Source organism: Malaya genurostris, chromosome 3, assembly GCF_030247185.1.
Source record: "Malaya genurostris strain Urasoe2022 chromosome 3, Malgen_1.1, whole genome shotgun sequence".
Classification (NCBI taxonomy): Eukaryota; Metazoa; Arthropoda; class Insecta; order Diptera; family Culicidae; genus Malaya; species Malaya genurostris.
In genome coordinates this window covers 226,572,601-226,600,234 of record NC_080572.1, presented here as the reverse complement: position 1 = coordinate 226,600,234, position 27,634 = coordinate 226,572,601, and the positions used below count along the sequence as shown (strand labels likewise).

The 27,634-nt window shown below is 37.3% G+C and overlaps 1 protein-coding gene across 3 annotated transcripts; it reads right to left on the bottom strand.

The window, feature by feature from the left end:
• Positions 1 to 873: 873 nt before the first annotated feature.
• Positions 874 to 27,634, bottom strand: LOC131438414 (uncharacterized). Of its 3 annotated transcripts, none has more exons than XM_058608430.1 (3): positions 27,546 to 27,634; positions 1,591 to 1,936; positions 874 to 1,522 (listed from the first exon to the last, which is right to left on the bottom strand). In XM_058608430.1, the coding sequence occupies exons 2-3, from the start codon at positions 1,925 to 1,927 to the stop codon at positions 1,293 to 1,295; spliced, it is 567 nt and encodes a 188-aa protein (XP_058464413.1). In that variant the 5' UTR covers positions 1,928 to 1,936; positions 27,546 to 27,634; the 3' UTR covers positions 874 to 1,292. The 3 variants fall into 3 exon arrangements, with proteins under 3 accessions (XP_058464413.1, XP_058464412.1, XP_058464414.1); XM_058608429.1 differs by having other exon boundaries at positions 26,851 to 27,610; XM_058608431.1 differs by lacking the exon at positions 27,546 to 27,634 and adding an exon at positions 5,046 to 6,240.

Here is a 27,634-nt window from a genome sequence, read left to right as displayed (position 1 = left end):
ATCGAGTAGATATAACTAATCTTTAAGTATTTTTTGCACGTGCCTTATGCAAACTACCTAGAGCCACTTTACCAAAAATTAGGTTATTGAACGGAACCCCAAAATTGGGTGAAATGTACTTAAAATTAGGTTGTTTTTCGGTTTCGTGTAGTCATGCTAGATTAAACTCGGGAAAATCAATTTATCCGTTCTTTTAGACATGAGATATTTCAAAAGTACGATTGTAAATCAACTAAAGGGGCGTAAACAAGATCACAATTTGTCTTTATTTTAAATCAATTCCAATTCCGATATTAAGATAAATGAAAAAATCGGCAAAATTACCCTGATCCCTGATGCCAGCGATCCACATGCTCTTTTCCGAGATTCATTAAAGTAATATTCTGATATCTCTGTAAAGCACCTTTCTCTCTCGAACAAATGTTTTGGAGCGTGATGTTCTGGGTTTGCTTTCATTTCTTATTTGAATTGAAATAAGCATTATCAAAAAAAAAAATTTTCACAACCTTTCTGTGACAATTTAATAGTAACGCAAAATAGGTAATAATTTAACGCGAATTCGGCAATAATTGACAGTTAACAAATTTAGAATTGCCGAGATTCTCAATAATTATATATTTCGCCGAGACGATCACCGAGCACTCGGCTGTGCAATTCTTGGCCTTTTTATGATTCAGCAATAAAATTTAATTGTATTCATTCTAAATAAATAGTAGGGGAGCTCAAGGCGAAACTGGCCAGAAATAATTTTGTAAGGTCTGGTTGTTTCTTGCGAAGAGCAGCCATAGATCGAGCTACGTGGAGACGTTCGCTAGAAAAAAGGAAAAGTATAGATTTTTCTATGTTTTTGTTTTTGTATCATTTATTCATTACAGTACATAATTCCTTAAATGATTAGTTTTTGAGCTAATCTGAACTTATTTGCTAAATAAAAACTAGCAAGCTTGAAACGTTTTTCAACATCGATTAACGAAAATTTGCAAGTACAAAATAAATCTGACAACAATATATTATGTTTTGTTTTGAGCAATCGACGCTATTGAATTATATTATTCCACTTCATCCGGTTGAACCGTCTTGAAACTGAAATATCACATTCAGTGCAGTTTTGATTTAGTTTCAATAAATAATCTTGTGAGACGTGGATGCCTCACTACATTTGTCGGTTTATCCAAAAAAAGGAGATTCCAATCATAGGTGCCTAAAGTAATCCCCTTGAATTTGCGCTTAGTAGTCTATGACAACTAACAGTGTTTTTTTATTCTTACATCCTATCGTTTTCTGACAGAGGACTAGGAATTCGTCGTTGATGACGTCACTGATGAGATCGTCTTGATTCGTCCACCCCCTGTTGTAATAACTGGCTGGCTTCCGCCCTCACCGTCACGCAACTGATCATTCGTTGGGGGAGGAGGTGGTTCAGCGGGTGGCACCACCATTTCAGGCACAAAGGTTTCCACTTTGGGGTAGTAAGCAGGCAATCGTATCACCTCGTCATACGATGGGGGTGGTTCTAGTGGAGCTGTTAATGAGATTGAAACGTTTAGACAACGCACTGATTTCCAAAAATAGAGGGCTGGATAAACTTACGAATATTGCCGCTAGGAAAAACACTGCCGTCGTCTCCTACAAATGCTGCGTTTGAGTGCGTCACACTGGTTGTCGTAGAACGGGCGTGTCCGGTTCCGGTTACATGGTGATCACCGCTTCCCAGACAGTCGTACATTGTTCCATACGGACTTCTGTGATGGTGATGGTGTTGGATGGCCATGATGTCGTACAGATTGGAACCGATCTGAACCACGTGGACTGGCTGAGCTGCTTCCTCCAGTTCGGCAAGCCGTTTTGCTCGGGCTTTTTTACATTTGAGAACAATTATAAGTAAAGCCCACGCAAGCACCAGTACCAGATATAAGAATATAATCATAGTGTTAGCCTGAAAAGAAAGGCGATATCATTTGTCTATTTTTGGACCTTAGATAATAATTCATGGCATGAGAATTATCCATTATAGTGATTTGATATTGCATCGGCAACAAAATAGCATTCTTCTAAAACGTCGTAGAAGATTTTTTTACCTTTCAATTAATTTGCTCGGTCTGCTTGGTTACGTCAAGTGAGTATAGAATTAAGGAATCTATTCAGTTCCACCGACAATATAAAAAGTAGCTACAAATGTTACAAATATGCAAATATTTTCTTGGAGCGAGTTTAAGACTATTTCAAACAACGAATGATTTAAAAACCATCCTAAAAGTAATTCTCCCCTTCAAGGATTGATGAGTGCCATCATTTTTTAAATGCCTACTAAAGGGTGTATACGAGAAAAATGACACATTAAGCTACGATTACATTAGCCAGTTTATTTGCACAAACTTGTGCAGTTTGCCTGTAATATAGTGTAATCGGTTCGCAGTTGTCTACAAGCAGTTAAAATCGGCTTGACTGTTCATCTGTATGCAGTCAAAGTATGCAGATTATCTGTGACAATGTAATCACAGTGTGATCATAGTCGACAGACAAACAGTTGAGGACTGTACAGACAAATTTGACTGTTTCTGAAACTGTTGTGCAGAAGTTGTCTGCCACAGATTCTATGACAACCAAAAACTTGTTTATTTCATCCAAACACAAAGCAAAACGTTCCAGCACCAGTGTGAGAAGTGAGTACACGTGGTTTTCCCCAGAGATTTGGTGTTGTGATCAAATTTTTTCAGTGTAGATACCAGATAGTAATAAAAAACCTGTTTTACACTCTGAAAAATCCTCACTTCAATGCTACGTGAAAACGTATGTGATTTTTATCCATAGAACTTATCTTGTAATACTTATGTGAAGTACAGGTAGCACAGAATGAACTCATGAACTCTTAGTCCACATTTGTATCACGTAATATCTACGTCACTTTTTTCGTAGATTCTATAGAATACTTTTGTGAAATTTATACAAAGTTCATTTAGATTGTGCTGTAAAATTTATTTCATCTGAACTTACTTTTTACCAAAATTCTACGCAATAGTCACATTATTTTCATGTAATTGTTACTATAAAGTTCTATATTGAATCTTAATAATGTATATTGGTATTAAAAACTAATAGATTACATAGTCTGTTGGACATAACATTGCGATAAATTTTGTTCGCACGCAGATATTCTGAAAATTTTACTTTTAAATTCGTTTCTGTTGAATCACTTGCGAAAAATATCAAAAATACAGAATGCATTGTCCTAAATCCTTTCTCCGGAGCACTAAACTGAAGCAAACATTGTTCTCTTTAAGGAATGCATTTAGCTGGAACTAGTGGTTCAAGATGAGATTGATGTGCTGGAACACAATCTAGAGGTTTTGCCTTTTGAACTCCGTTGTAGAAAAAAACAAAATTGAATTCTGTTTCAGTTTCGTATTTTTGGAGCACAGAATTCGCGTAATGCCAATTTGGTCATACAAATAAGTTGTTGAGAATTGGGTTCGCAGAGCCATTTAGTAAACTCACTAAATGGTACATTCACTTAAAAATTATACTTCTGCTTGGTACTAATATTAGATCTGAAAGTATAATAAAAATTAGCTAGACTTCATAACTGTCGATAAAATCAATAAGCAATTATTTACCCTAAAATCACTGTGATAAATACCGTAGAAGGGTCAAATGGGATTTGGCCTATGTTGTTTGTTCTAGGTTTTTCAACTGACGCCATATTGCGAGCACAAAATGAACATGACAAAATGAATTCAAGTAAGTGCGTGACACATAAAATATATGTGTCAACAGCAATAATTCTGACATATGGTTCATTTCATATTCAATCATGATCCGCTGGTTGTTAAGAAAATCACGTAAACTCTGATGACAAAGCCATTTTTTGGAATCTACGTGTTTTTTCACATAAGGTTAACGTGTGGATTTTTTTGAGTGTAATCCACCTCGTGGTGTATTGATGGCTTTCTCGTATCACTCATACATACACATTTTCATAAATGTGGTATTCTTCGAAATAATTTTATATGATTCGGCTATCGTACTTTAAAAGGCGGTTTAAATTTTAAATGCTTATAATTTAAAATATTTTAAACACTTGCACCCGCGCAAAGTTTAGGAGTTTTGGCCTTTTATTCGAACCTAAAATCACAGACTAACAGACAGGACACTCAAATTAGATTCTTCAATCATTTTAACGGTCATTTCGAATATTCCTTTATTTGGGACAGTACTCACATGTGTCATGATGGCGCCACGTTACCCTATCAAAAACATCCTGTCTGTCATCTAGACTGTGTTTATTTTTTCATTTACCAACAGAGTTGCCATTCATACAGAATGACCTGTAATGTATTGATTTGTTTACGTCCATGCGAATTTCATGCAGGATACAGATTTAATACATATTGCCAAAACTATATACATAATTGTGCCTACTTCTCATCCTCCAACGGAATACAAAATCGAACCCGTTTTGTTACAATATTTACTTGCTTCTGGTCTGCCGCCACTTAATTTCGGGTGAAAACTACCAACACAATAAAAAATAGTCTTGATGAACAACGTTGAGTCAAATAAATGGTTATCTTCGCGAAAAAGTTAAATGTATTATCAACGTAATCCAATAATTTATTGTGTCGATTCATTCTCAAATATGTTGATGAAATCAGGCATCCCTGCAAGCAGCTGATCGGTGTTGACAAACGAGGGGAAACCAACTAGTAAAAAAACTTTCACATAACACAAGGGGTGTACCGATAGTAAATAGTTCGCGCAGTACAATATAGGTGGAACTAGTGCATCACGAAAAATTATTTTCAAAAGAATTTACTCATACTGCCATGTCTGTTAGTCTGTGCTAAAATTGTGAATATCGGTCAAGCAATCTCTACGAAAAGTGAGTGAGTTCCAATTTTTAAGTATATGACCACTATTTCAGGAACAGGAAGCCGGGAATCAGGATACACAAATAATGTTTATTTTACAAAAAAGTACTTAAAATCGATCGAAATCGATTAACGAGTATTAGACACCACTTCTATCTCTCAACCACGTGTACTCACTTCTCACCGAACCCGGTGTCAATGTCATCATTTTCGGTCGAAATAATGAAGCTTATCGCACATTTCGTAGAATTCTTAAAAGAAATTACTACTGAACTTTCCGAGCTCCTCCTTCACGATAAATTGCAATGGATTTCCAGAAGCAAAACGTTTTGCTTTGTGCTTGGATGAAATAAATATGAAAAATTAAATAATGAATTAATGAAAAAAGTATTAACCACTCCAAATTAAAAATGCTGAACGGTATCAAAAAATTTACTTATTTGAAATTTTTTACTAGATTTTGTAATTATTTACCGAGTTTTCAATAGCTTATCGTTTGTTCATTAGTTCGATAATTAAATTAAGTTATAGCGTATGGTAATAAAATTACGGATCTGTCAAAATCTGAGCTCTTCCCCAAAGAAAATATATACCGTTTTTTTTCTCGTTGCAGTTGAAAACTGGAAAATACTTCCAGCGACAACCATTATTATCACGTGCGACGTGGGATATATGATGTCGCAGGTACCGCGCTTTATTCGTGTAGTGATGCACTAGTATGCGCACTAGTAGCGACGTTATGGATTTGCCAATGAACGTGATAAAAACGATTATCGCTGGTTGCGTTTTCCAGACCTCAACTGCAGCGACAAAAAAGAGCTTGGACTTGAGACAACCTTCCCAAAATTTCAACCCTCTAATTGTCATACTTACGGAGGTAGAATGATCCTATGGATTTTCATTGCAAATGATTTTTGATTCTACCACTCCATTTACAATTTATTGAAAATATATTTGTTGCGTGAAAAATACTTAACAATTGCGAAACATATTTTTTCACGCTTTCGATCTCGGCGCCACTCTGGATTTTTTAGTAATAGCAAAAACCGCTGCCATTTCGCAATTGTACATTCAGTAATAGCCGTTCAACCGAGAAGGTTGTGTATAGAAGCGTACAGTTTAATAACGCTGGTTGGTTTACACGCGTTAAATACGACAACGGTTGAACTACAGGTAGAGACCTGTTGGCAGCAGCCGTTAAAACGTAAAATCGTGCTGCATAAGAGAGCCCTAGTGCTGGGCCAAGCTGGTGAAGGAAACAACAAAGGGCGTTTCCCAAACTCTACCCAGGCCGCAATATAAAGCCACAAGTGCTGAGCAGGAGAGTGCAAAGGCACATCGAAGAGGAAGAGTGCAAAGGCACATAGAAGCAGGAGAGTGCAAAGGCACACCGGTGCGAAGGCACTTCGGTGCAGAAGCATATCGGTGCGGAGCACAAGGAAGAAGGAGACAAGACAACTCGGTCTTTCCACTGCCATACAACACGCAGGTATACACCGGTGACCTGCGCTGGTTACAGCTGGCGAAGACGAAAGCAAATCGGAATTCGAGTGGTGCTGGATGTCAGGTAGCAGTAGCATCACATCATATTCTATCGCTACAGTGAGCTTCAGCATTGTATCAACGTCCAGATACATCCAACAAGAACATCTAGAGCAACGAGGATCTACACGGCAGTGCAACGGAGATAGACAACAATTTCAAGGTAGAAGTTTTTTCTTTTCCTTTTGATTGAGTACTGTGTAGTGTTGGTTTCAAATTTTATTTTAAAGTTTAGTTAAAAATTTTAATGTAATGGATGAATCCATGGACGTAAATCCTAGCATGAATCCGATACCCCCACGAACGAAAAAATATCAGGAGAGCTCTTCTGGGCCTTGGATAGTCTTTTTTAGACGTATATCAAAGCCATTAAACATTTTTCAAATTAATAAAGGTTTGACATCACGATACTCTTCAATCAAAGAGATCATAAAAGTAAATAACGATAAAATTCGTGTTGTGGTAAATAATTTGAAACACGCGAATGATATTGTCTCTTCGGAACATTTCAATAAAGAGTATAAAGTTTACATACCCTCCAAAGATGTCGAAATTGACGGTGTTGTTACCGAAGCGAGTCTTTCGGTAGATGATTTACTCAAGCATGGTGTTGGTCGTTTCAAGAACTCTATGCTTGAGGGTGTGAAAATACTGGAGTGCAAACAACTGTACTCAGTAGTTCATGAAGAGGAAAAAAAAGTTTATCGCCCATCAGACTCGTTTCGAGTGACATTTGCCGGGTCTGCGTTGCCGTCCCATGTCTATGTCGATAAAATTCGCCTCCCTGTTCGGCTTTTTGTTCCAAATGTAATGAATTGTACGAACTGCAAAAAATTCGGCCACACAGCTACTTACTGTAGTAATAAACCAAAATGTATTAAGTGTGAAGGGCCTCATAAAGATAATGATTGCAACAAGGAAATTGAAAAATGTATTTATTGTGGGAATAGTCCTCATGATGATATTTCAGTATGCACTGCATTTAAAGTGCACAAAGACAAAATTAAGCTTTCTTTAAAAGCACGGTCTAAGCGCACATATGCAGAAATGCTTAAAACGGTCATTGATGTCCCCCCTTTGGAAACCGAAAACGGGTTTTCAAATCTAGAGGAACCAGAGGACTCTGACTCTGACGAAAATAGTGAAGGTAATTCGTTTATCACTACCCAAGGGTCAGTTAAGAGAAAGAAGTCTTCTTCCAAATTACCAAAAAAGACACCTAAAATTTCATCTTCAAAAAAAGATCCCCGTGTTAAACAAAAAAAGTCAAAACCAAAGACTGTGCCTCCTGGTTTGTCAAATTCACAAACCAATCCAGGATCTAGTACAGAAAAAGATAATAATCCAGTGGGCTCCATTTCACAGCCACCAACAGGATTACTGAAGTTTTCGGAAATTGTTGAATGGATTTTCTCAGCATTCAATATATCTGAACCCTTAAAGACCCTCATAATGGCATTCCTTCCAATAGCTAGAACCTTTTTGAAGCAGTTATCAGCTCAATGGCCAATTGTCTCAGGTTTTGTATCTTTTGATGGATAATTTATCACCCGTCGCAAATGATACAATCACTGTCCTGCAGTGGAATTGTCGAAGCATCATGCCAAAACTTGATTCATTTAAAATATTATTGCATAGTCAAAAATGTGATGTATTTGCTTTATGCGAAACATGGCTTACTTCAAACATAGCTTTAAATTTTAATGATTTTAACATTATACGTTTCGATAGAGACTCTCCGTATGGTGGAGTGCTTTTGGGAATTAAGAAATGCTATTCCTTTTATAGATTAAACATCCCTTCAACTTCTAGTATAGAAGTTGTTGCTTGCCAAATAAACATTAAAGGCAAAGATATTTGCATAGCTTCGGTTTATATTCCTCCAAAAGCACAAGTTGGACAGCAACAGCTTAATGAAATGGTTGAAGCCCTTCCTGCTCCACGATTGATTCTGGGGGATTTAAATTCGCACGGAATGATGTGGGGTTCCGTTTACAATGATAGCAGATCATCTTTAATACAAAACATTTGTGACAATTTTAGCATGACGGTATTAAATATGGGTAGCATGACACGGATCCCAAGACCTCCGGCACGCCCAAGTGCATTAGATCTATCTCTTTGCTCAACATCAATTCGACTAGATTGCACCTGGAAAATACTGCCTGATTTACACGGTAGCGATCATTTACCAATCATCATCTCAATTAGCAGTAGCAATTGCATTGCTACTTCCGCTATTATTCCATATGATTTGACAAAAAATATCGACTGGATTAAATACCAAAGTAGTATCTCTAGTATTTTGAATTCAATGGAAGAGCTCCCTCCACTTGAAGAATATGACTTCCTCATTTGTACGATTCTGGAGGCAGCAGAACAATCCCAAACTAAACGCTTTCCTGGGCCAACGACTAACAGAAGGCCTCCCAACCCCTGGTGGGACAAAGAGTGCTCAGAGGCTAAACTCGCAAAACAAAATGCTTGCAAGACGTTTCTAAAACGGGGAGGAGGAACTCCTCAGAATTTTGAAAAACTTATGGTTTTAGAAACCAAGTACAAGAGCATACTTCGAGCCAAAAAATGTAACTATTGGAGACATTTTGTCGAAGGTTTGTCAAGTGATACCTCAATGAGCACTCTTTGGAACACGGCCAGACGAATGAGGAATCGTAACGTGGGCAATGAGAGTGATGAATACTCGAACCGATGGATATTTGACTTTGCTAGGAAAGTTTGCCCAGATTCTGTTCCTACGCAGAGCATTATACGGGAATCTCCTCCAAATAATGGTTTTATTAATAACCCATTTTCAATGATGGAATTTTCTATAGCACTCTTGTCTTGTAACAATAACGCTCCAGGGTTGGACAGAATTAAATTCAACTTGGTGAAGAATCTGCCCAACCTCGCAAAAAGACGTTTGTTGGAATTGTTCAACAAGTTTCTTGAGCAAAATATTGTTCCACCTGACTGGAGACAAGTGAAAGTTATCGCCATTCAAAAACCGGGGAAACCAGCTTCCAATCACAACTCATATAGACCCATTGCGATGTTGTCCTGCATCAGAAAATTGTTCGAAAAAATTATTCTACGACGTCTCGACACTTGGGTCGAGACGAACGGTTTGTTGTCAGATACTCAGTTTGGCTTCCGTAGAAATAAAGGGACGAATGATTGCCTTGCATTACTTTCGTCTGACATCCAAATTGCCTTCGCTCAAAAGCAACAAATGGCATCTGTATTTTTAGACATTAAAGGAGCATTTGATTCAGTTTCCATTGATGTTCTTTCAGACAAGCTTCACCAAAATGGACTCCCAGCGGTTATAAATAATTATTTGCACAACCTTTTGTCAGAGAAACACATGCATTTTTCACATGGCGATTTGGCAACACTCAGAAATAGTTACATGGGTCTCCCGCAAGGCTCATGCCTCAGTCCGCTCCTCTATAATTTTTACGTAAATGACATTGACAGCTGTCTAGTAACCCCATGTACACTAAGACAATTGGCAGATGATGGCGTGGTTTCAGTTACTCGACCCAAAGCTATTGATCTGCATAAACCATTGCAAGATACCTTAGATAACTTGTCCGATTGGGCTGTTCATCTTGGTATCGAATTCTCTGCGGAGAAAACAGAGTTAGTCGTCTTTTCAAGAAAGCATGATCCCGCGCAGCTTCAGCTCCATATGATGGGAAGAATGATCCAACAGGTTTTAACTTTTAAATACCTCGGGGTGTGGTTCGATTCCAAATGCACGTGGGGAGGACACATTAGGTTTCTGATAACAAAATGCCAACAAAGAGTAAATTTTCTTCGAACAATAACAGGATCTTGGTGGGGTGCTCATCCGGAAGATCTAATAAAATTGTATCAGACAACGATACTTTCAGTGATGGAATATGGATGCGTTTGTTTTCGTTCCGCTGCAAACTCTCATATTATCAAACTGGAGCGAATTCAGTATCGTTGTTTGCGAATTGCTTTAGGGTGCATGCATTCGACACATACAATGAGTCTTGAAGTTCTGGCGGGAGTTCTTCCATTAAAAGATCGATTTTGGGAGCTTTCATCACGCCTGCTAATAAGATGTGAGGTGCTGAATCCCATGGTAATTAATAATTTCGAACGACTAGTCGAGCTTCGATCTCAAACAAAATTCATGACAGTATATTTTAACCATATGTCACAGGAAATCAACCCTTCAAGATATATTCCTATCCGTGTCAGCCTCCTAAATGTCCCTGACTCAACTTTATTTTTCGATACATCCATGCAGCGCGAAGTGCGTGGAATCCCGGATCATCTACGTTCGACGGAAATCCCAAAAATATTTTCAAGTAAGTTCAGGCATATTGACTCTGAGAAAATGTTTTACACGGACGGATCGCGAATTGAAGAAGCGACAGGGTTTGGTATGTTCAACAATAATGTTTCGGCATCATTTAGGCTTCAAGAACCTGCATCTGTTTATATAGCAGAGCTAGCAGCAGTTCATTATAGTTTGAGTGTAATCGTCACATTATCTCCAAACCATTATTTCCTCTTCACAGATAGTCTGAGTGCAATTGAAGCCATTCGCTCAAACATGACTGGCAAGACTGAACCGTTTTTCCTGGGCAAAATAAAACAGTGCCTGAACGACATATTGAACAATAATTATCTAATCACTATAGTCTGGGTCCCGGCTCATTGCTCCATTCCTGGCAATGAAAGAGCCGATATTTTAGCCAAATGTGGTGCTATTGAGGGTGAAATTTATGAGAGACCAATTGCTTTCAACGAATTCTATAGCTCGTCTCGCCAAAGAACACTTGCCAGCTGGCAAGCTTCTTGGGATAAAGATGATCTGGGTCGGTGGATGCACTCAATTATTCCGAAAATATCGACAAAGGCATGGTTCAGGGGACTGGATGTGAGTAGAGATTTCATTCGTGTGATGTCCAGACTCATGTCCAATCACTACACGTTAGATGCACATCTCCTTCGAATTGGGCTCTCCGAGACTAATCATTGTGCTTGTGGCGAAGGTTATCGAGATATTGATCATGTCGTTTGGACATGCGTGGAGTATCGTGATGTCAGATCTCAACTAATAAATTCTTTGCGTACCCAAGGTAGACTATCCAATATCCCAGTTCGAGACATTCTTGCTTGTCGTGACCTTTCATACATGAAACTTATTTATCATTTCATAAAGAAAACTGGAGTTTCAATTTAATAAAGGCCCCTTTCAAGACTTAGTTCTGATCCCAGCTGCGTCCATGAGTTCAACCAATAGCTAAATTAGAATAAAAATAATGTAATGATACAAACAAACTCGAAACAGTTTATGAAATTATTAACAAAATGTCTGAAAATAACAGCTTATTTTATAATTTATAGAAGTTAATCGTTTGGTTCAAATAATATTTCCGAGTAGATTTCATAATTAATGACGAGTTACCTAAGATGATATTTAAGTAATAAGAGAATAAATAAATTCAAAACGTTGTGACTATGTTAGAATTAAATTAGGATAAGAATATTATGTAAAAGTGATACTACGGCGAAGAAAAACTTATGTAAACTGCCTTAAGAAATAAACGTATTTATGAAAAAAAAAATTTCGCAATTGTTCAGAATCTGTCAATTTTTATGGCTGCGTCCTGTTGTTTACACTCTTCTCTAACCACTTGTGCAGTTGTTTATTCGTTTTCATTAGTTTGTTTTGAAATGCGTGGACTTTCAGCAGAACAACGTCGAAAAATTGTATACAAATGGTGCACAGAACGGGGACTGTCACTGAGAAAGATAGCAAAAATGGTAAGAGTAAGTGAAAAAGCCGTGCGAAATGCAACCAGGAAGTTCGGTGAGGACCTTTGAGGATAAACCGAAAACGGGTCGAAAAAACCTGTTTTAATCCACCTAGTGGTGTAGTGATGCCTTTCTCATATCAATCATACTATCATATATATAATACTGTAGTATTCTTCAAAATAATTCGCTGCGATTCTTGAAAGAATAACCGAAATCGGTTTGTTTGACCGTCTACTGATAAAAACTATCAATTGAAAAAGATTTGAGGTGGATTTAGAATTTTTTTAAGGTTTTTCCAGATTTTCAGTGATGGTATACAATTTTTAATTCACTTTACCCTATATTTCCGGATCCGGAAGTCGGAACCGCATGAAATTCAGGAATAACGTATGATACCACAGGACCTTTCATTTGAACCTAAGTTTGTGAAAATCGGTCGCGCCATCTATGAGAAAAGTTAGAACATATATTTTCTTTTTTTGCACATTTTACCCCATAACTCCCGAACCGGAAGTCGGATCTAAATAATATTCAGGAATTTTTTATGGGACCTCAAGACCTTTCATTTGAATTTAAATCTGTGAAAATCGGTTCAGCCATCTCTAAGGAAAGTTAGTGCACTTATTTTCACAATTTTTGCACATTTTACCCCATAATTCCGGAACCGGAAGTCGGATCCAAATGATATTCAGGAATTTTGTATGGGACCACAAGACCTTTCATTTGAATCTAAGTTAGTGAAAATCGGTTCGACCATCTCCGAGAAAAGTTAGTGCAAAAAAACGTTGCATACACACACACACACACACACAGACATTTTGTGTACTCGACGAACTGAGTCGAATGATATATGACACTCGGTCCTCCGGGCCTCGGTTCTAAAGTCGGTTTTCACAGTGATTGCATAACCTTTTTATATGAGAAAGGTTTGAATCTTTGAACCTATAAGAAGCTTCACTGCTTCAATGAACAGCGAAATATACATCAAGGAATGTTTACAAAAACGACTTCTACCCATGATTCGAAGCAACAAGGATCCTGTTGTCTTCTGGCCAGATCTTGCTTTTTACCACTACTCAAAATCAACGGTAAAATGGTATACTACCAAAAATGTCACTTTCGTCCCAAAAGACATGAATCCACCAAATTGCCCACAACTTCGACCAATTGAGGAATTTTGGGCATTAACGAAGGCACATCTTAGGAAACATGTCTCGGCAGCCGAAACCATTCAACAGTTCGAAAAAGATTGGAAAAAAGCGTCAAAACTTGTCGCCAAGAAGTATGTACGGAATTTAATGAGGAACGTTCGCAAGAAGGTGCGCCGGCTAGTCTACAATGGCTAAGTAGCAAATGTTGAGAATAATATTCTGTTGTTGCAGTCTAATATTATCAGTATATCGAATAAAATTTTAATATCTAATACTTGTGAATTATTTACAGCGAAATCAAAGTGCGTCCATACTTTCTGGGACAGTCTTTATGGATTGAAATTGGAAAAAATACATGATAATGCAATATTTAAACTATTTACATTTATTCTTTTTTGACCAACTTTTGGCCGTAACACCACTTAAATATTCATCTTTTCACTAATCACTAATCATTCTTACAAATATTAGATTGGCTATTTTCGCAATGATATATTGAAAAGGTTTCCACATTTACTCAGAGCCTATCTCAAAAAGATTTATTTTGACTAGCGAAGCACACCATTTGCGACACATTCCCACCTGTTGTCAATTTGGAGTTTACTAAAAATGAGCTAGAGCCCACCAGTGGGCTGTAGGGACCACTTTGGGAATCACTGCTTTAGATAGTTGTTGCAGACGATGAAGCATATTTCTTTTCGATTACACATTCAAAAACGGACTTTGTTTCCAACAGACCCCTACCTTTTAAAAAGAACCCAGTAGCAGCTATTATCATGTGGTTCTCAATGGGGAAGTCAACCGAAACTAAATACGATGCTATACTGTAAAATTTTGTTAAATTAAATAGTATTACGGTACTAATGGAAGCAGTATCATTTGGTTAAATTTTTCGTGAGTATAAGCTTCAGCTTACACCGCAGTCTGTTTCCTTCGATAGAACTAAGTAAGTTGGACAGAATTAAATTCAACTTGGTGAAGAATCTGCCCAACCTCGCAAAAAGACGTTTGTTGGAATTGTTCAACAAGTTTCTTGAGCAAAATATTGTTCCACCTGACTGGAGACAAGTGAAAGTTATCGCCATTCAAAAACCGGGGAAACCAGCTTCCAATCACAACTCATATAGACCCATTGCGATGTTGTCCTGCATCAGAAAATTGTTCGAAAAAATTATTCTACGACGTCTCGACACTTGGGTCGAGACGAACGGTTTGTTGTCAGATACTCAGTTTGGCTTCCGTAGAAATAAAGGGACGAATGATTGCCTTGCATTACTTTCGTCTGACATCCAAATTGCCTTCGCTCAAAAGCAACAAATGGCATCTGTATTTTTAGACATTAAAGGAGCATTTGATTCAGTTTCCATTGATGTTCTTTCAGACAAGCTTCACCAAAATGGACTCCCAGCGGTTATAAATAATTATTTGCACAACCTTTTGTCAGAGAAACACATGCATTTTTCACATGGCGATTTGGCAACACTCAGAAATAGTTACATGGGTCTCCCGCAAGGCTCATGCCTCAGTCCGCTCCTCTATAATTTTTACGTAAATGACATTGACAGCTGTCTAGTAACCCCATGTACACTAAGACAATTGGCAGATGATGGCGTGGTTTCAGTTACTGGACCCAAAGCTATTGATCTGCATAAACCATTGCAAGATACCTTAGATAACTTGTCCGATTGGGCTGTTCATCTTGGTATCGAATTCTCTGCGGAGAAAACAGAGTTAGTCGTCTTTTCAAGAAAGCATGATCCCGCGCAGCTTCAGCTCCATATGATGGGAAGAATGATCCAACAGGTTTTAACTTTTAAATACCTCGGGGTGTGGTTCGATTCCAAATGCACGTGGGGAGGACACATTAGGTTTCTGATAACAAAATGCCAACAAAGAGTAAATTTTCTTCGAACAATAACAGGATCTTGGTGGGGTGCTCATCCGGAAGATCTAATAAAATTGTATCAGACAACGATACTTTCAGTGATGGAATATGGATGCGTTTGTTTTCGTTCCGCTGCAAACTCTCATATTATCAAACTGGAGCGAATTCAGTATCGTTGTTTGCGAATTGCTTTAGGGTGCATGCATTCGACACATACAATGAGTCTTGAAGTTCTGGCGGGAGTTCTTCCATTAAAAGATCGATTTTGGGAGCTTTCATCACGCCTGCTAATAAGATGTGAGGTGCTGAATCCCATGGTAATTAATAATTTCGAACGACTAGTCGAGCTTCGATCTCAAACAAAATTCATGACAGTATATTTTAACCATATGTCACAGGAAATCAACCCTTCAAGATATATTCCTATCCGTGTCAGCCTCCTAAATGTCCCTGACTCAACTTTATTTTTCGATACATCCATGCAGCGCGAAGTGCGTGGAATCCCGGATCATCTACGTTCGACGGAAATCCCAAAAATATTTTCAAGTAAGTTCAGGCATATTGACTCTGAGAAAATGTTTTACACGGACGGATCGCGAATTGAAGAAGCGACAGGGTTTGGTATGTTCAACAATAATGTTTCGGCATCATTTAGGCTTCAAGAACCTGCATCTGTTTATATAGCAGAGCTAGCAGCAGTTCATTATAGTTTGAGTGTAATCGTCACATTATCTCCAAACCATTATTTCCTCTTCACAGATAGTCTGAGTGCAATTGAAGCCATTCGCTCAAACATGACTGGCAAGACTGAACCGTTTTTCCTGGGCAAAATAAAACAGTGCCTGAACGACATATTGAACAATAATTATCTAATCACTATAGTCTGGGTCCCGGCTCATTGCTCCATTCCTGGCAATGAAAGAGCCGATATTTTAGCCAAATGTGGTGCTATTGAGGGTGAAATTTATGAGAGACCAATTGCTTTCAACGAATTCTATAGCTCGTCTCGCCAAAGAACACTTGCCAGCTGGCAAGCTTCTTGGGATAAAGATGATCTGGGTCGGTGGATGCACTCAATTATTCCGAAAATATCGACAAAGGCATGGTTCAGGGGACTGGATGTGAGTAGAGATTTCATTCGTGTGATGTCCAGACTCATGTCCAATCACTACACGTTAGATGCACATCTCCTTCGAATTGGGCTCTCCGAGACTAATCATTGTGCTTGTGGCGAAGGTTATCGAGATATTGATCATGTCGTTTGGACATGCGTGGAGTATCGTGATGTCAGATCTCAACTAATAAATTCTTTGCGTACCCAAGGTAGACTATCCAATATCCCAGTTCGAGACATTCTTGCTTGTCGTGACCTTTCATACATGAAACTTATTTATCATTTCATAAAGAAAACTGGAGTTTCAATTTAATAAAGGCCCCTTTCAAGACTTAGTTCTGATCCCAGCTGCGTCCATGAGTTCAACCAATAGCTAAATTAGAATAAAAATAATGTAATGATACAAACAAACTCGGAACAGTTTATGAAATTATTAACAAAATGTCTGAAAATAACAGCTTATTTTATAATTTATAGAAGTTAATCGTTTGGTTCAAATAATATTTCCGAGTAGATTTCATAATTAATGACGAGTTACCTAAGATGATATTTAAGTAATAAGAGAATAAATAAATTCAAAACGTTGTGACTATGTTAGAATTAAATTAGGATAAGAATATTATGTAAAAGTGATACTACGGCGAAGAAAAACTTATGTAAACTGCCTTAAGAAATAAACGTATTTATGAAAAAAAAAATTTCGCAATTGTTCAGAATCTGTCAATTTTTATGGCTGCGTCCTGTTGTTTACACTCTTCTCTAACCACTTGTGCAGTTGTTTATTCGTTTTCATTAGTTTGTTTTGAAATGCGTGGACTTTCAGCAGAACAACGTCGAAAAATTGTATACAAATGGTGCACAGAACGGGGACTGTCACTGAGAAAGATAGCAAAAATGGTAAGAGTAAGTGAAAAAGCCGTGCGAAATGCAACCAGGAAGTTCGGTGAGGACCTTTGAGGATAAACCGAAAACGGGTCGAAAAAACCTGTTTTAATCCACCTAGTGGTGTAGTGATGCCTTTCTCATATCAATCATACTATCATATATATAATACTGTAGTATTCTTCAAAATAATTCGCTGCGATTCTTGAAAGAATAACCGAAATCGGTTTGTTTGACCGTCTACTGATAAAAACTATCAATTGAAAAAGATTTGAGGTGGATTTAGAATTTTTTTAAGGTTTTTCCAGATTTTCAGTGATGGTATACAATTTTTAATTCACTTTACCCTATATTTCCGGATCCGGAAGTCGGAACCGCATGAAATTCAGGAATAACGTATGATACCACAGGACCTTTCATTTGAACCTAAGTTTGTGAAAATCGGTCGCGCCATCTATGAGAAAAGTTAGAACATATATTTTCTTTTTTTGCACATTTTACCCCATAACTCCCGAACCGGAAGTCGGATCTAAATAATATTCAGGAATTTTTTATGGGACCTCAAGACCTTTCATTTGAATTTAAATCTGTGAAAATCGGTTCAGCCATCTCTAAGGAAAGTTAGTGCACTTATTTTCACAATTTTTGCACATTTTACCCCATAATTCCGGAACCGGAAGTCGGATCCAAATGATATTCAGGAATTTTGTATGGGACCACAAGACCTTTCATTTGAATCTAAGTTAGTGAAAATCGGTTCGACCATCTCCGAGAAAAGTTAGTGCAAAAAAACGTTGCATACACACACACACACACACACACAGACATTTTGTGTACTCGACGAACTGAGTCGAATGATATATGACACTCGGTCCTCCGGGCCTCGGTTCTAAAGTCGGTTTTCACAGTGATTGCATAACCTTTTTATATGAGAAAGGTTTGAATCTTTGAACCTATAAGAAGCTTCACTGCTTCAATGAACAGCGAAATATACATCAAGGAATGTTTACAAAAACGACTTCTACCCATGATTCGAAGCAACAAGGATCCTGTTGTCTTCTGGCCAGATCTTGCTTTTTACCACTACTCAAAATCAACGGTAAAATGGTATACTACCAAAAATGTCACTTTCGTCCCAAAAGACATGAATCCACCAAATTGCCCACAACTTCGACCAATTGAGGAATTTTGGGCATTAACGAAGGCACATCTTAGGAAACATGTCTCGGCAGCCGAAACCATTCAACAGTTCGAAAAAGATTGGAAAAAAGCGTCAAAACTTGTCGCCAAGAAGTATGTACGGAATTTAATGAGGAACGTTCGCAAGAAGGTGCGCCGGCTAGTCTACAATGGCTAAGTAGCAAATGTTGAGAATAATATTCTGTTGTTGCAGTCTAATATTATCAGTATATCGAATAAAATTTTAATATCTAATACTTGTGAATTATTTACAGCGAAATCAAAGTGCGTCCATACTTTCTGGGACAGTCTTTATGGATTGAAATTGGAAAAAATACATGATAATGCAATATTTAAACTATTTACATTTATTCTTTTTTGACCAACTTTTGGCCGTAACACCACTTAAATATTCATCTTTTCACTAATCACTAATCATTCTTACAAATATTAGATTGGCTATTTTCGCAATGATATATTGAAAAGGTTTCCACATTTACTCAGAGCCTATCTCAAAAAGATTTATTTTGACTAGCGAAGCACACCATTTGCGACACATTCCCACCTGTTGTCAATTTGGAGTTTACTAAAAATGAGCTAGAGCCCACCAGTGGGCTGTAGGGACCACTTTGGGAATCACTGCTTTAGATAGTTGTTGCAGACGATGAAGCATATTTCTTTTCGATTACACATTCAAAAACGGACTTTGTTTCCAACAGACCCCTACCTTTTAAAAAGAACCCAGTAGCAGCTATTATCATGTGGTTCTCAATGGGGAAGTCAACCGAAACTAAATACGATGCTATACTGTAAAATTTTGTTAAATTAAATAGTATTACGGTACTAATGGAAGCAGTATCATTTGGTTAAATTTTTCGTGAGTATAAGCTTCAGCTTACACCGCAGTCTGTTTCCTTCGATAGAACTAAGTGAAACAAGCAAAGCATCGCTCCGAGCACTTATTTTAAATTTAATTCCATATAATTACGATGCATACTTAAAAAGACGAAAATCTACCAAGGTCACCGGTGAACAAATCAAGCCACAAATCCCGATCGCATGGATTATTTTATGCAAATTAACTGCCTTCTACCAATCAATATAGGAAAATATTTACCATATTCTAGCCACTGCTATATGTATACGATTATTGTTCTACTACCAGGCCACTAATGTACCACGAGAACAAGCAAATACTTATTTGTAGTGCCACTGGTGCCTGGACAGTGCCCTACCGAGGAAATGAAAATGGGTGAAAATGGTGCAGTCGTTACGGGCTTTGTTTGGGCAACCGTGATGACCTTTGCTGTGAGAAGTATATGGTCTGGCCGGCAGCTTTCCTGGTTAGCTCTCAAGGCTGGTGGTATAATTCACAGCTGACATTTCGAATTGTGAAAGCAAGGACTGTAGAAGCTTTACTATTTTCACTTGAAATCGCGTTGAAGTAAATTTCTCCCAAGTACCGGTCCGAGGTTGACACGAATATTGGCTAGGACTTAAAAAGAACAGATTCAGATTTTTGTCTGTGGGTTCTTTTTCAATTTCTGCACCACTGGAAGCACATGTTATAATATCTAATTTTTGTGTATTTGTCGAGCATTTCCGTAACTTTTCTGAGACTCACATGAACAGAACACGGAAATTCTCATGAAATAAAAAAAGCCATTCTAGAGACTGTAAATGAGTTACAATTTCACTGTAACTTCATATCTTTTGATCCTTATGATTGAACCAATGAGCAAAAATATTCCTTTTGATTAAAATCCTCGCCATGGCTGAATCTATAAATTGCGTTTAAACAGCACATAGCAAGGCTAACAGTCCGTACAGTTCAGTATGTCCTAGTCATTCTGTCTAAAGAAAAATGTATGTCATTGGTAAATTCTGCGTCATGCCGTTAGTTCCTATTTTCCATTAGAACCAGTACGTAGTAATACGTAAGTTGAAAGCCATCATGCCCCTTTTTCAACCGCAAAGGTTCCTGAACCTTGGTAAAAGCAACTGCTCGTTCGATGGACGCGCTCGGTTATTCATGTTTTTACCTGAATCCAAGTATTGATTTGCTAACAATCAGAATAATTTATACCGTTGGCTCTTTTTATTGTAGCTCTGGCATGTATAGTCCAGCAACATAAGCCGTATGCATATTGATTCGTGACTCTTTTTAACTTATTAAATAGAACAACTTGTCTAGCCCCTGCCGGTGAGGTCCGTAATTCGATATGCTTCCGGTGTTTTCCCATCAGACACGCTTCGCGTGAAAAATTTGCGTTGGCATGATGTGACGAAATGTTGTTTTTGTGTAATGATGGTTTTAGTTAGACTACCTCTATCCGGATGCAACCGGTGTTCCTAACAGCTCAACAGAAGATTTCAATCGATTTTTTAGGTTGTTATCGAGAACCGGATGTTTTGTACTCGTACGTTCTTCTAAACTTGAACCAGTGCGAAATTACTCAAGAAACCCGTAACATAAAGAAAATTTTTCAGCTATAATGTGCAATGCAAAATTTTTGATTCTGCATTGTTATCGGCACATATATGTTTTGCGTCACTCAGTTCATTAGGTCGGCTATCGCAAAAAATAAACTGCCGACACTAATCGGCAATATGGAAAACACACACATGGAGCTCCCGAGTCTGTAAATAATCCATCTTCCCGAGGAAAGAAGTGATTTGCAAACCAATAATAAATTCTTTTATAAAAACCAAACATTTCAAAGGTATAAAATAGCATTATTTGGTTTGAAATAAGAGTTAAAATATCAAAAATCATAACAAAGTCTGCACGAGCAAAGCGCAACAAAATATAAAATTCTGTCATCGCAATATCAAAGCTAGAACAAAATAATTTTAGAAGACGAATTTTGACGTGAATGCGTCTTACTTTTTAAAATTCATCCTTTGGAAGAATGGCAGAACTTATTCATTAATATCTCCACTTGTACTAAACTCTCCAACATAACTTTTTTTCTATGCCATACAATGTTCGAAAATCGATCATTTCATCTTGTGCTTTACACAGATCTGGAGCGACAAAAAATCTTTTGCGTGATTTAAAGCCTCGAACGCTCTCATGCGCTTTTCGGGCATCACGTCGAACAGTTCTCAACTAGCAGCAACAACAACAAATTATCAGTAATCGCAATCAGCTGAATACTGAATCTGGATTCTGGAACTGGATTCTAAAATTGAAATAAGATACTGAGTTCTTGTCATTCTCAATTCTGAATCTTATTTCAGGTTTAGAATTTAGATTCAGAATTCACTTTCAGAATTCAGTTCCAGATTACACATTCAACAATTGAAACTCAAGACTCAGAAACTGAAATATTCTGGAAATTCAGGATATGATTTATATATCTGAAGTGTTGGTGATTGCCGAAAATTTGACAGAAGCTGCTCGATATTTATGTATATCGTATGCAACATTTTCAATCCGGTAGAAGATGCTACAAGATCTCGTGTCTCTCAATGCATGAACCGCGAGAGAATTTTTCTACATTACTTCGCTCCACTTCATACTCATATTTCACGGCCCTTAAAAAATTCACAGTCTGATAATGATCGCAGCTGTGTGGAATTTACCAAGAGAGAATCGCAAGTTGACAATTATCGCAGAAAATCGAATCGATGATTCGACTTGATGATTCTCATACTAGGTTGCAAAATTTCAAAATCCTTGTGTGGAACATTCAAATACATTTTCATAGACACAACTTATACAAAGGTTATATGCACATAGTTAGAATAAGCGGCAATAGTAACATGATTCTATCGCAATTATCAACTGCCCTTATAGAATCGGATCGCGAAACGAGAATAAGCGACCGTTTGTTGCTTCAGAGAGGATCCCCACAGCAGCGCGCTAGACGTTGATTCCCTCTCGCACTGGTGTCCATTCTATGTTAATGAACCATGACGGTTTTTTGTTGCTGCGATGATATCCGTCTCTCTTTGATGGCACTGATTGAATCGTTGGAAGAGTTGCTAGTGAGCGTTCTTTGATACGATAAAAGCCATCGTTGTCTCTGTCTGACACTAAATGTTAGATCTGAATTTTGACTTTGACTTCTGAACCAGAATTTAATTTCTGAATTCTTCTTCCAAATTTTTATTTCAAATTTCAGTTTCAAAATTCAAAACCAGTTATATCTATGACATTACCCGCCTACCTTTTTAAGTTATTGATATTCTAGCATTCAGAACAGAACACTATCATAAACATTTTCCTTACCTGATTCTGATGTCTTTTATTTATTTAATTGTACTTAATGAAATATGAATACTTCATCAATAACTAAGTAAGATATAATAACTAATTTTGATACGTAGCAGATATTGTACAATTTTTTGATTTCTTATTATTTCGATCTTCCTTTGTTATTTACATCTACCCGGGTTGCTTCGATGAACTGTTAACATCAGCGATGCGCAGAGAGGAAGCCAAAAGTAATCGAATGAACCGTCAAAACGTTGAACCAAATTAATTAAATGTTAAAGAAATGATGAAATGATATTTCTATAGCGGTAAGCTTCAACTAGGATAGATTTTTAATACTGGCCATAACTGGAGAGTATACCATTGAGAGTGACATACAAAGCAAAGCAAAGTCTTGGCATTACATTCCTTTTGTGGAATTTGGCCTTTCTGTTTTAACAGACTTCGCAGCCGATTCAGAGTGTACAGAACCATGGCTGGTGCTACGATTCTACTGATACTACGAATCCTTCCAGGTCAGGGCTCGAACGTACGACAACTGGTTTGTAAGACCAGTGTCCTATGTATTGAACCGCCAACCCAGGAATGACATACACGATTTACGTTTTATTCGAAGGATAGTACCGATTGGAACATACCGCCATTTCTTCTGTGATAAAAATACCTGCACTACAACTGAACAAAATGTGATCTTTACAGAAAATTGACTTTTAAAGTTCATCGTATCAACAAAAACCTCCGCACTTCCGGTGAAACCCTCAACGAGTAAACACGTTGTATCGTGTTAGTGCGGTGAAAATTTGAGTATTTCGCGAGAAAGAAAGAATTTTTATCCGTACTTTGGCGACTCCACGTTGTCACACAGCGAGTTTTTCACTATAAACGAATATTAACTGGCAATATAGCCTAAGCTACTGTGCCAACAATCGGTGTCATCTCAAGTGAGGTGACGCCACCCAGAAGTGAAGACGAAGAAGAAAAACACAAACCTCTTGAGGTTGTTTTCTGTAACGCTTGAATTTGGAACAGATTCGTAAACACGTAGCTCCTGGAACCAACATTACTTTTCTTCTTTTGTAAGTAATACATAAATTACGTTCATAATTGAAGTACAACCTAAAATTTTCTGTTAATTCGCTGGAATGAAGTTTGATAAATTTCACCCATTTAACTCAAAGTTAGTATTTTAAGTAAATCGAAAAAAATTAACGGCGGTAAGCGCTGTATCAAAACGATATTTTTTTGCAAAATTTAGCACACTCCATTTCAATGTATTATATATTTACTCTTACAGAAAATCAAACCGAAGACAGACACGAATTCAAGTTTCTAACTTCAAAAACGGAAAGTCATTTGAAATTCATCAAATTAGCCTGGTTTCCAAAGCAAATAACAAAATGATCGTGCAGTGCCCGGGGCTCCAGTTTGACAAAGGAGTGCGAGGTTAGGAATCGAACCCAGGTGGACTGCGTGGAAGGCATCGACTAAACCATCACTCTATACCCGATCCCTGATCTGTTTTATTCGTATCTCTTTCTTTCCTCAATGTGAGTGTAATTTACAGAGATCGATTTATTTTGTTTTTTTTTCTGTTTAGCTCATCAATACAGGATTATAAAGTAACGCATGAAACGAAGCGACATGAAGTTATTGTCGCTATATGCGCGAAACACGCCGATTATTCATATGCAAATTTTTGTCTCAAAACTCTTCGTTTACAAACTAGCAATTAGGAACAAGGCTTGAAAATTTGGAATTAATCGATTCATTTGTTTTTTAGATAACGTGCTCACCGCAAAAAAAGTGTTTCTTTTAGATATAGCGACAACTACCTATACCTAGGAAAAATCGCGTAGATCTACGTCTTTTGTGACCGACACATTCGAGCGTGAAAACTAACTCATTTATACAGCTGATATAACACATGTTCAATGCATTCTGATATATTTTGAAGTGCTGAAATATGTAAATTTACACTCCAGCTTGAAAAGGGGGCACTTGCCCCGTGCGCAACATTTTTAGGGGGGCGGCAAACCAATCCTTGGGGCTGGTTTTTTTTGCTCGTTCAAGTCATCTTTCCGGAGATGGAGTTGAGCTTTTTTTTTCTCACTAAACCAACGATGGGGGCGGCAAATCTTATTTTGCACCGGGCGTCAAATTTTCTACTTACGCCACTGCTCAGCTGTTTCTGAGAAAATGAAGAGAGTTTTACTTTCTCCATCCGTGTAGCTGAATTCGGCTCGTTTGGCCAGCAACTAGCATAACCTAGAAATTGACTCACTTTTGAGCCAAATTTTACGTTTTTTGCATTATCGCTCTATATGACAGGTTGCAATTTCATACACATTACCCTTTATGAAAACATAATAAACCAATTCATTTTAATCTGAGTTTGCAAAGATAGGTCTGACCGTTTTTGAGCAATTGAAATTTTTTCCGGTTTGGAGCACAATTCCGGAGCCGGAAGTCATATCCGAATGAAATTCGGTAAGGTTATATAGGATTGAAAGGCTCTTCATTTGAATCTATGTTTGTGAAAATTGGATGAGAGGATCGAGTTCATTTTGCATATTTTATCCCGTTTCGCCCGAACCGGAAGTCCGATTCGGGTAAAATACAATACCGACTTATAAAACAAACAGACCTTTCATATGAATCTAAGTTTGTTAAAATCGGTACAGCCATCTCCGAGAAAATCGAGTAGATAATTTTGTTGCACACACACACACACATACATATAGACAGTTTGTGTAATCGATTAATCGTGTCGAATGGTATATGATATTCGGCTCTCCGGGCCTCGATTTAAAAGTCGGTTTTCACAGTAATTGCATAGCCTTTTTATATGAGCAAGGCAAACAAAAGTATACAGGATTTATTTCGCAATTTTTTTAAATAAACAGCAAATGTTGTTCATACAATTTTCGATTAATTACACTTTCGAGTTACAAATATTCGTCTTTTATGTCAATTGATCGATTATTTTATTGATCAAGTAAAAAAATACATTATTTGGATCAAGATTGAAAAGCAAACCTCACCAACCGTACACATTGTACATGTACAAAGCATTCTTGATTCAGGTTTAGGTTTTTTAAATGATATTTTCTCACATCTACAGGGTGGATCAATTGGCAGACCAGTTCCCAGTTTTGAGCCTTTTCAAGATAAATTTTCATTACTCTATGAATCAACCGTTTGCATTTGTCATTTTCAAATTAAAAGAGAAACAGGGTATTTCTTCGAAGAGTATCTTAAAAATCGAGATTTGTTTTGCTTGACAAACAAGTCCAATCATCAAGTTAGCAAGAATCATGAAGCAATAATTCAGAGAAAATCTTGAGTAAAATCAAATTTTCAAAGCCAAACTCCTGTGTAAGATCAAATTTAATCACTTGCATTGGAGTATTGGACGACACAATTGATTTATCGGTAATTGCGATGCACAGCCAAATATCTGCACTGAAAGAAATTACATATTTGGTTATTAAATGCATGAGGAAACTGAATTCAATTAATATGAACAGTAAAAACATAACACGAAAACTAATTTTCAGTATAGTTTTAGGTAGAATTGTTATGGAATGCCTTTCCGTGTATGACCAACAGAGATAATTCGAATATAAGAGTAAGCTTGTTTACATAGGAAAAAATAATTAAACAAATGAAGATTGAATAAGAAAATCAAACTGATCAATTAAATCTTGACAGCTAGATTGAATGTATTGAAACTTATATTGCATACCATGCAATATACAGTAAAGTCTTGAAATGCTATGCGTCATAAATGCCGCTTCTTATCAATGAACTAGTACCAGAGAAATACATTGTCTGTTGATTGTTCTGTCAATAAAAGTGAATAAATTGCGTCTCGTTGTTGTACGTTGGTCACGTCAATACCTATTTAATATTTTGGCTGTTTACTTTATTTTTAGAACCATGTAACCACACTCTTAGAAAAAATGAAATTTACGCTTGACGTAAAACCAAGTATGCCGTAATTTCTTCGGCGATGACACAATATTACATCTACTAACATGTGAACATAACTGTTGCGTCTGTATCGATGTAAGTTTCAGCTAAATCAACTGTGAAGTTAATGATATGACTTATCTTTACATGCTTTGTATTGTGAATGTAAGTGAATCGCGACGCTCCTTTTATGTGCATCTATAAAGATGTAACATTTTCTAAGTGTGCACCTTATCCTAATATGTTAGAAGCTCCAGTTGTCCCAGAATCAACTATTCATAAATTAGGTTACAAGCGTTGGCTGCCTAATGAACTGCAAACTGATGTACTTAATTAGTAATAAGAACACTTTTGCTCGCTTCTCTTATCACTGTTTTATCACTCTCGGTTTTAGCGGCCGTCTTGCTTCAAATCCATCTTCACGATGTCGAACTAATAGCACCCGATTTAGGTGGGAGCACTTGTGGAGGAGCAAAGGACACTACACAATTAACCGCATTTCCTGTCTGCGTTCTGATGTTCGTCACAATCTGTTTGCATCTTGGGTTCAATTTTTATTTTCTTATTTTTTTTTGTTCTTTATGTTAAAGCACCGTTGATCTGGAAATCGCGTGACCACTGGAATTCCGCTGTAAGGCGATCAATCCTGAACGGTTCGGATGTCCTTGTGTTATTTCACTGAAAACCATCAAACTTATGGAAATCATACGCTGATGGCTCGATAACAACCTGATGCAACGTTGAACTATAAATGACACACATCACTTGAGTAAACCGATATCGATTAGTACATAGGTACTAGCAACAAAAGCTCCGATGCAGATGTACTTGAGAGAAAGGCTACGTCACAATCGGAGAATGTCTCGTCGAAGAATGAAAAAGGCAAACCAAATAAGGTGAAGTATAGTCACACTGACTGCCTTACCGAAGAACACACCGAACTGTTCGGAGGACGTGTATTTGCTTCGATAGGCTCTACTCTACTGCTGTCGTTCCATTAGTGGTGGACACTAA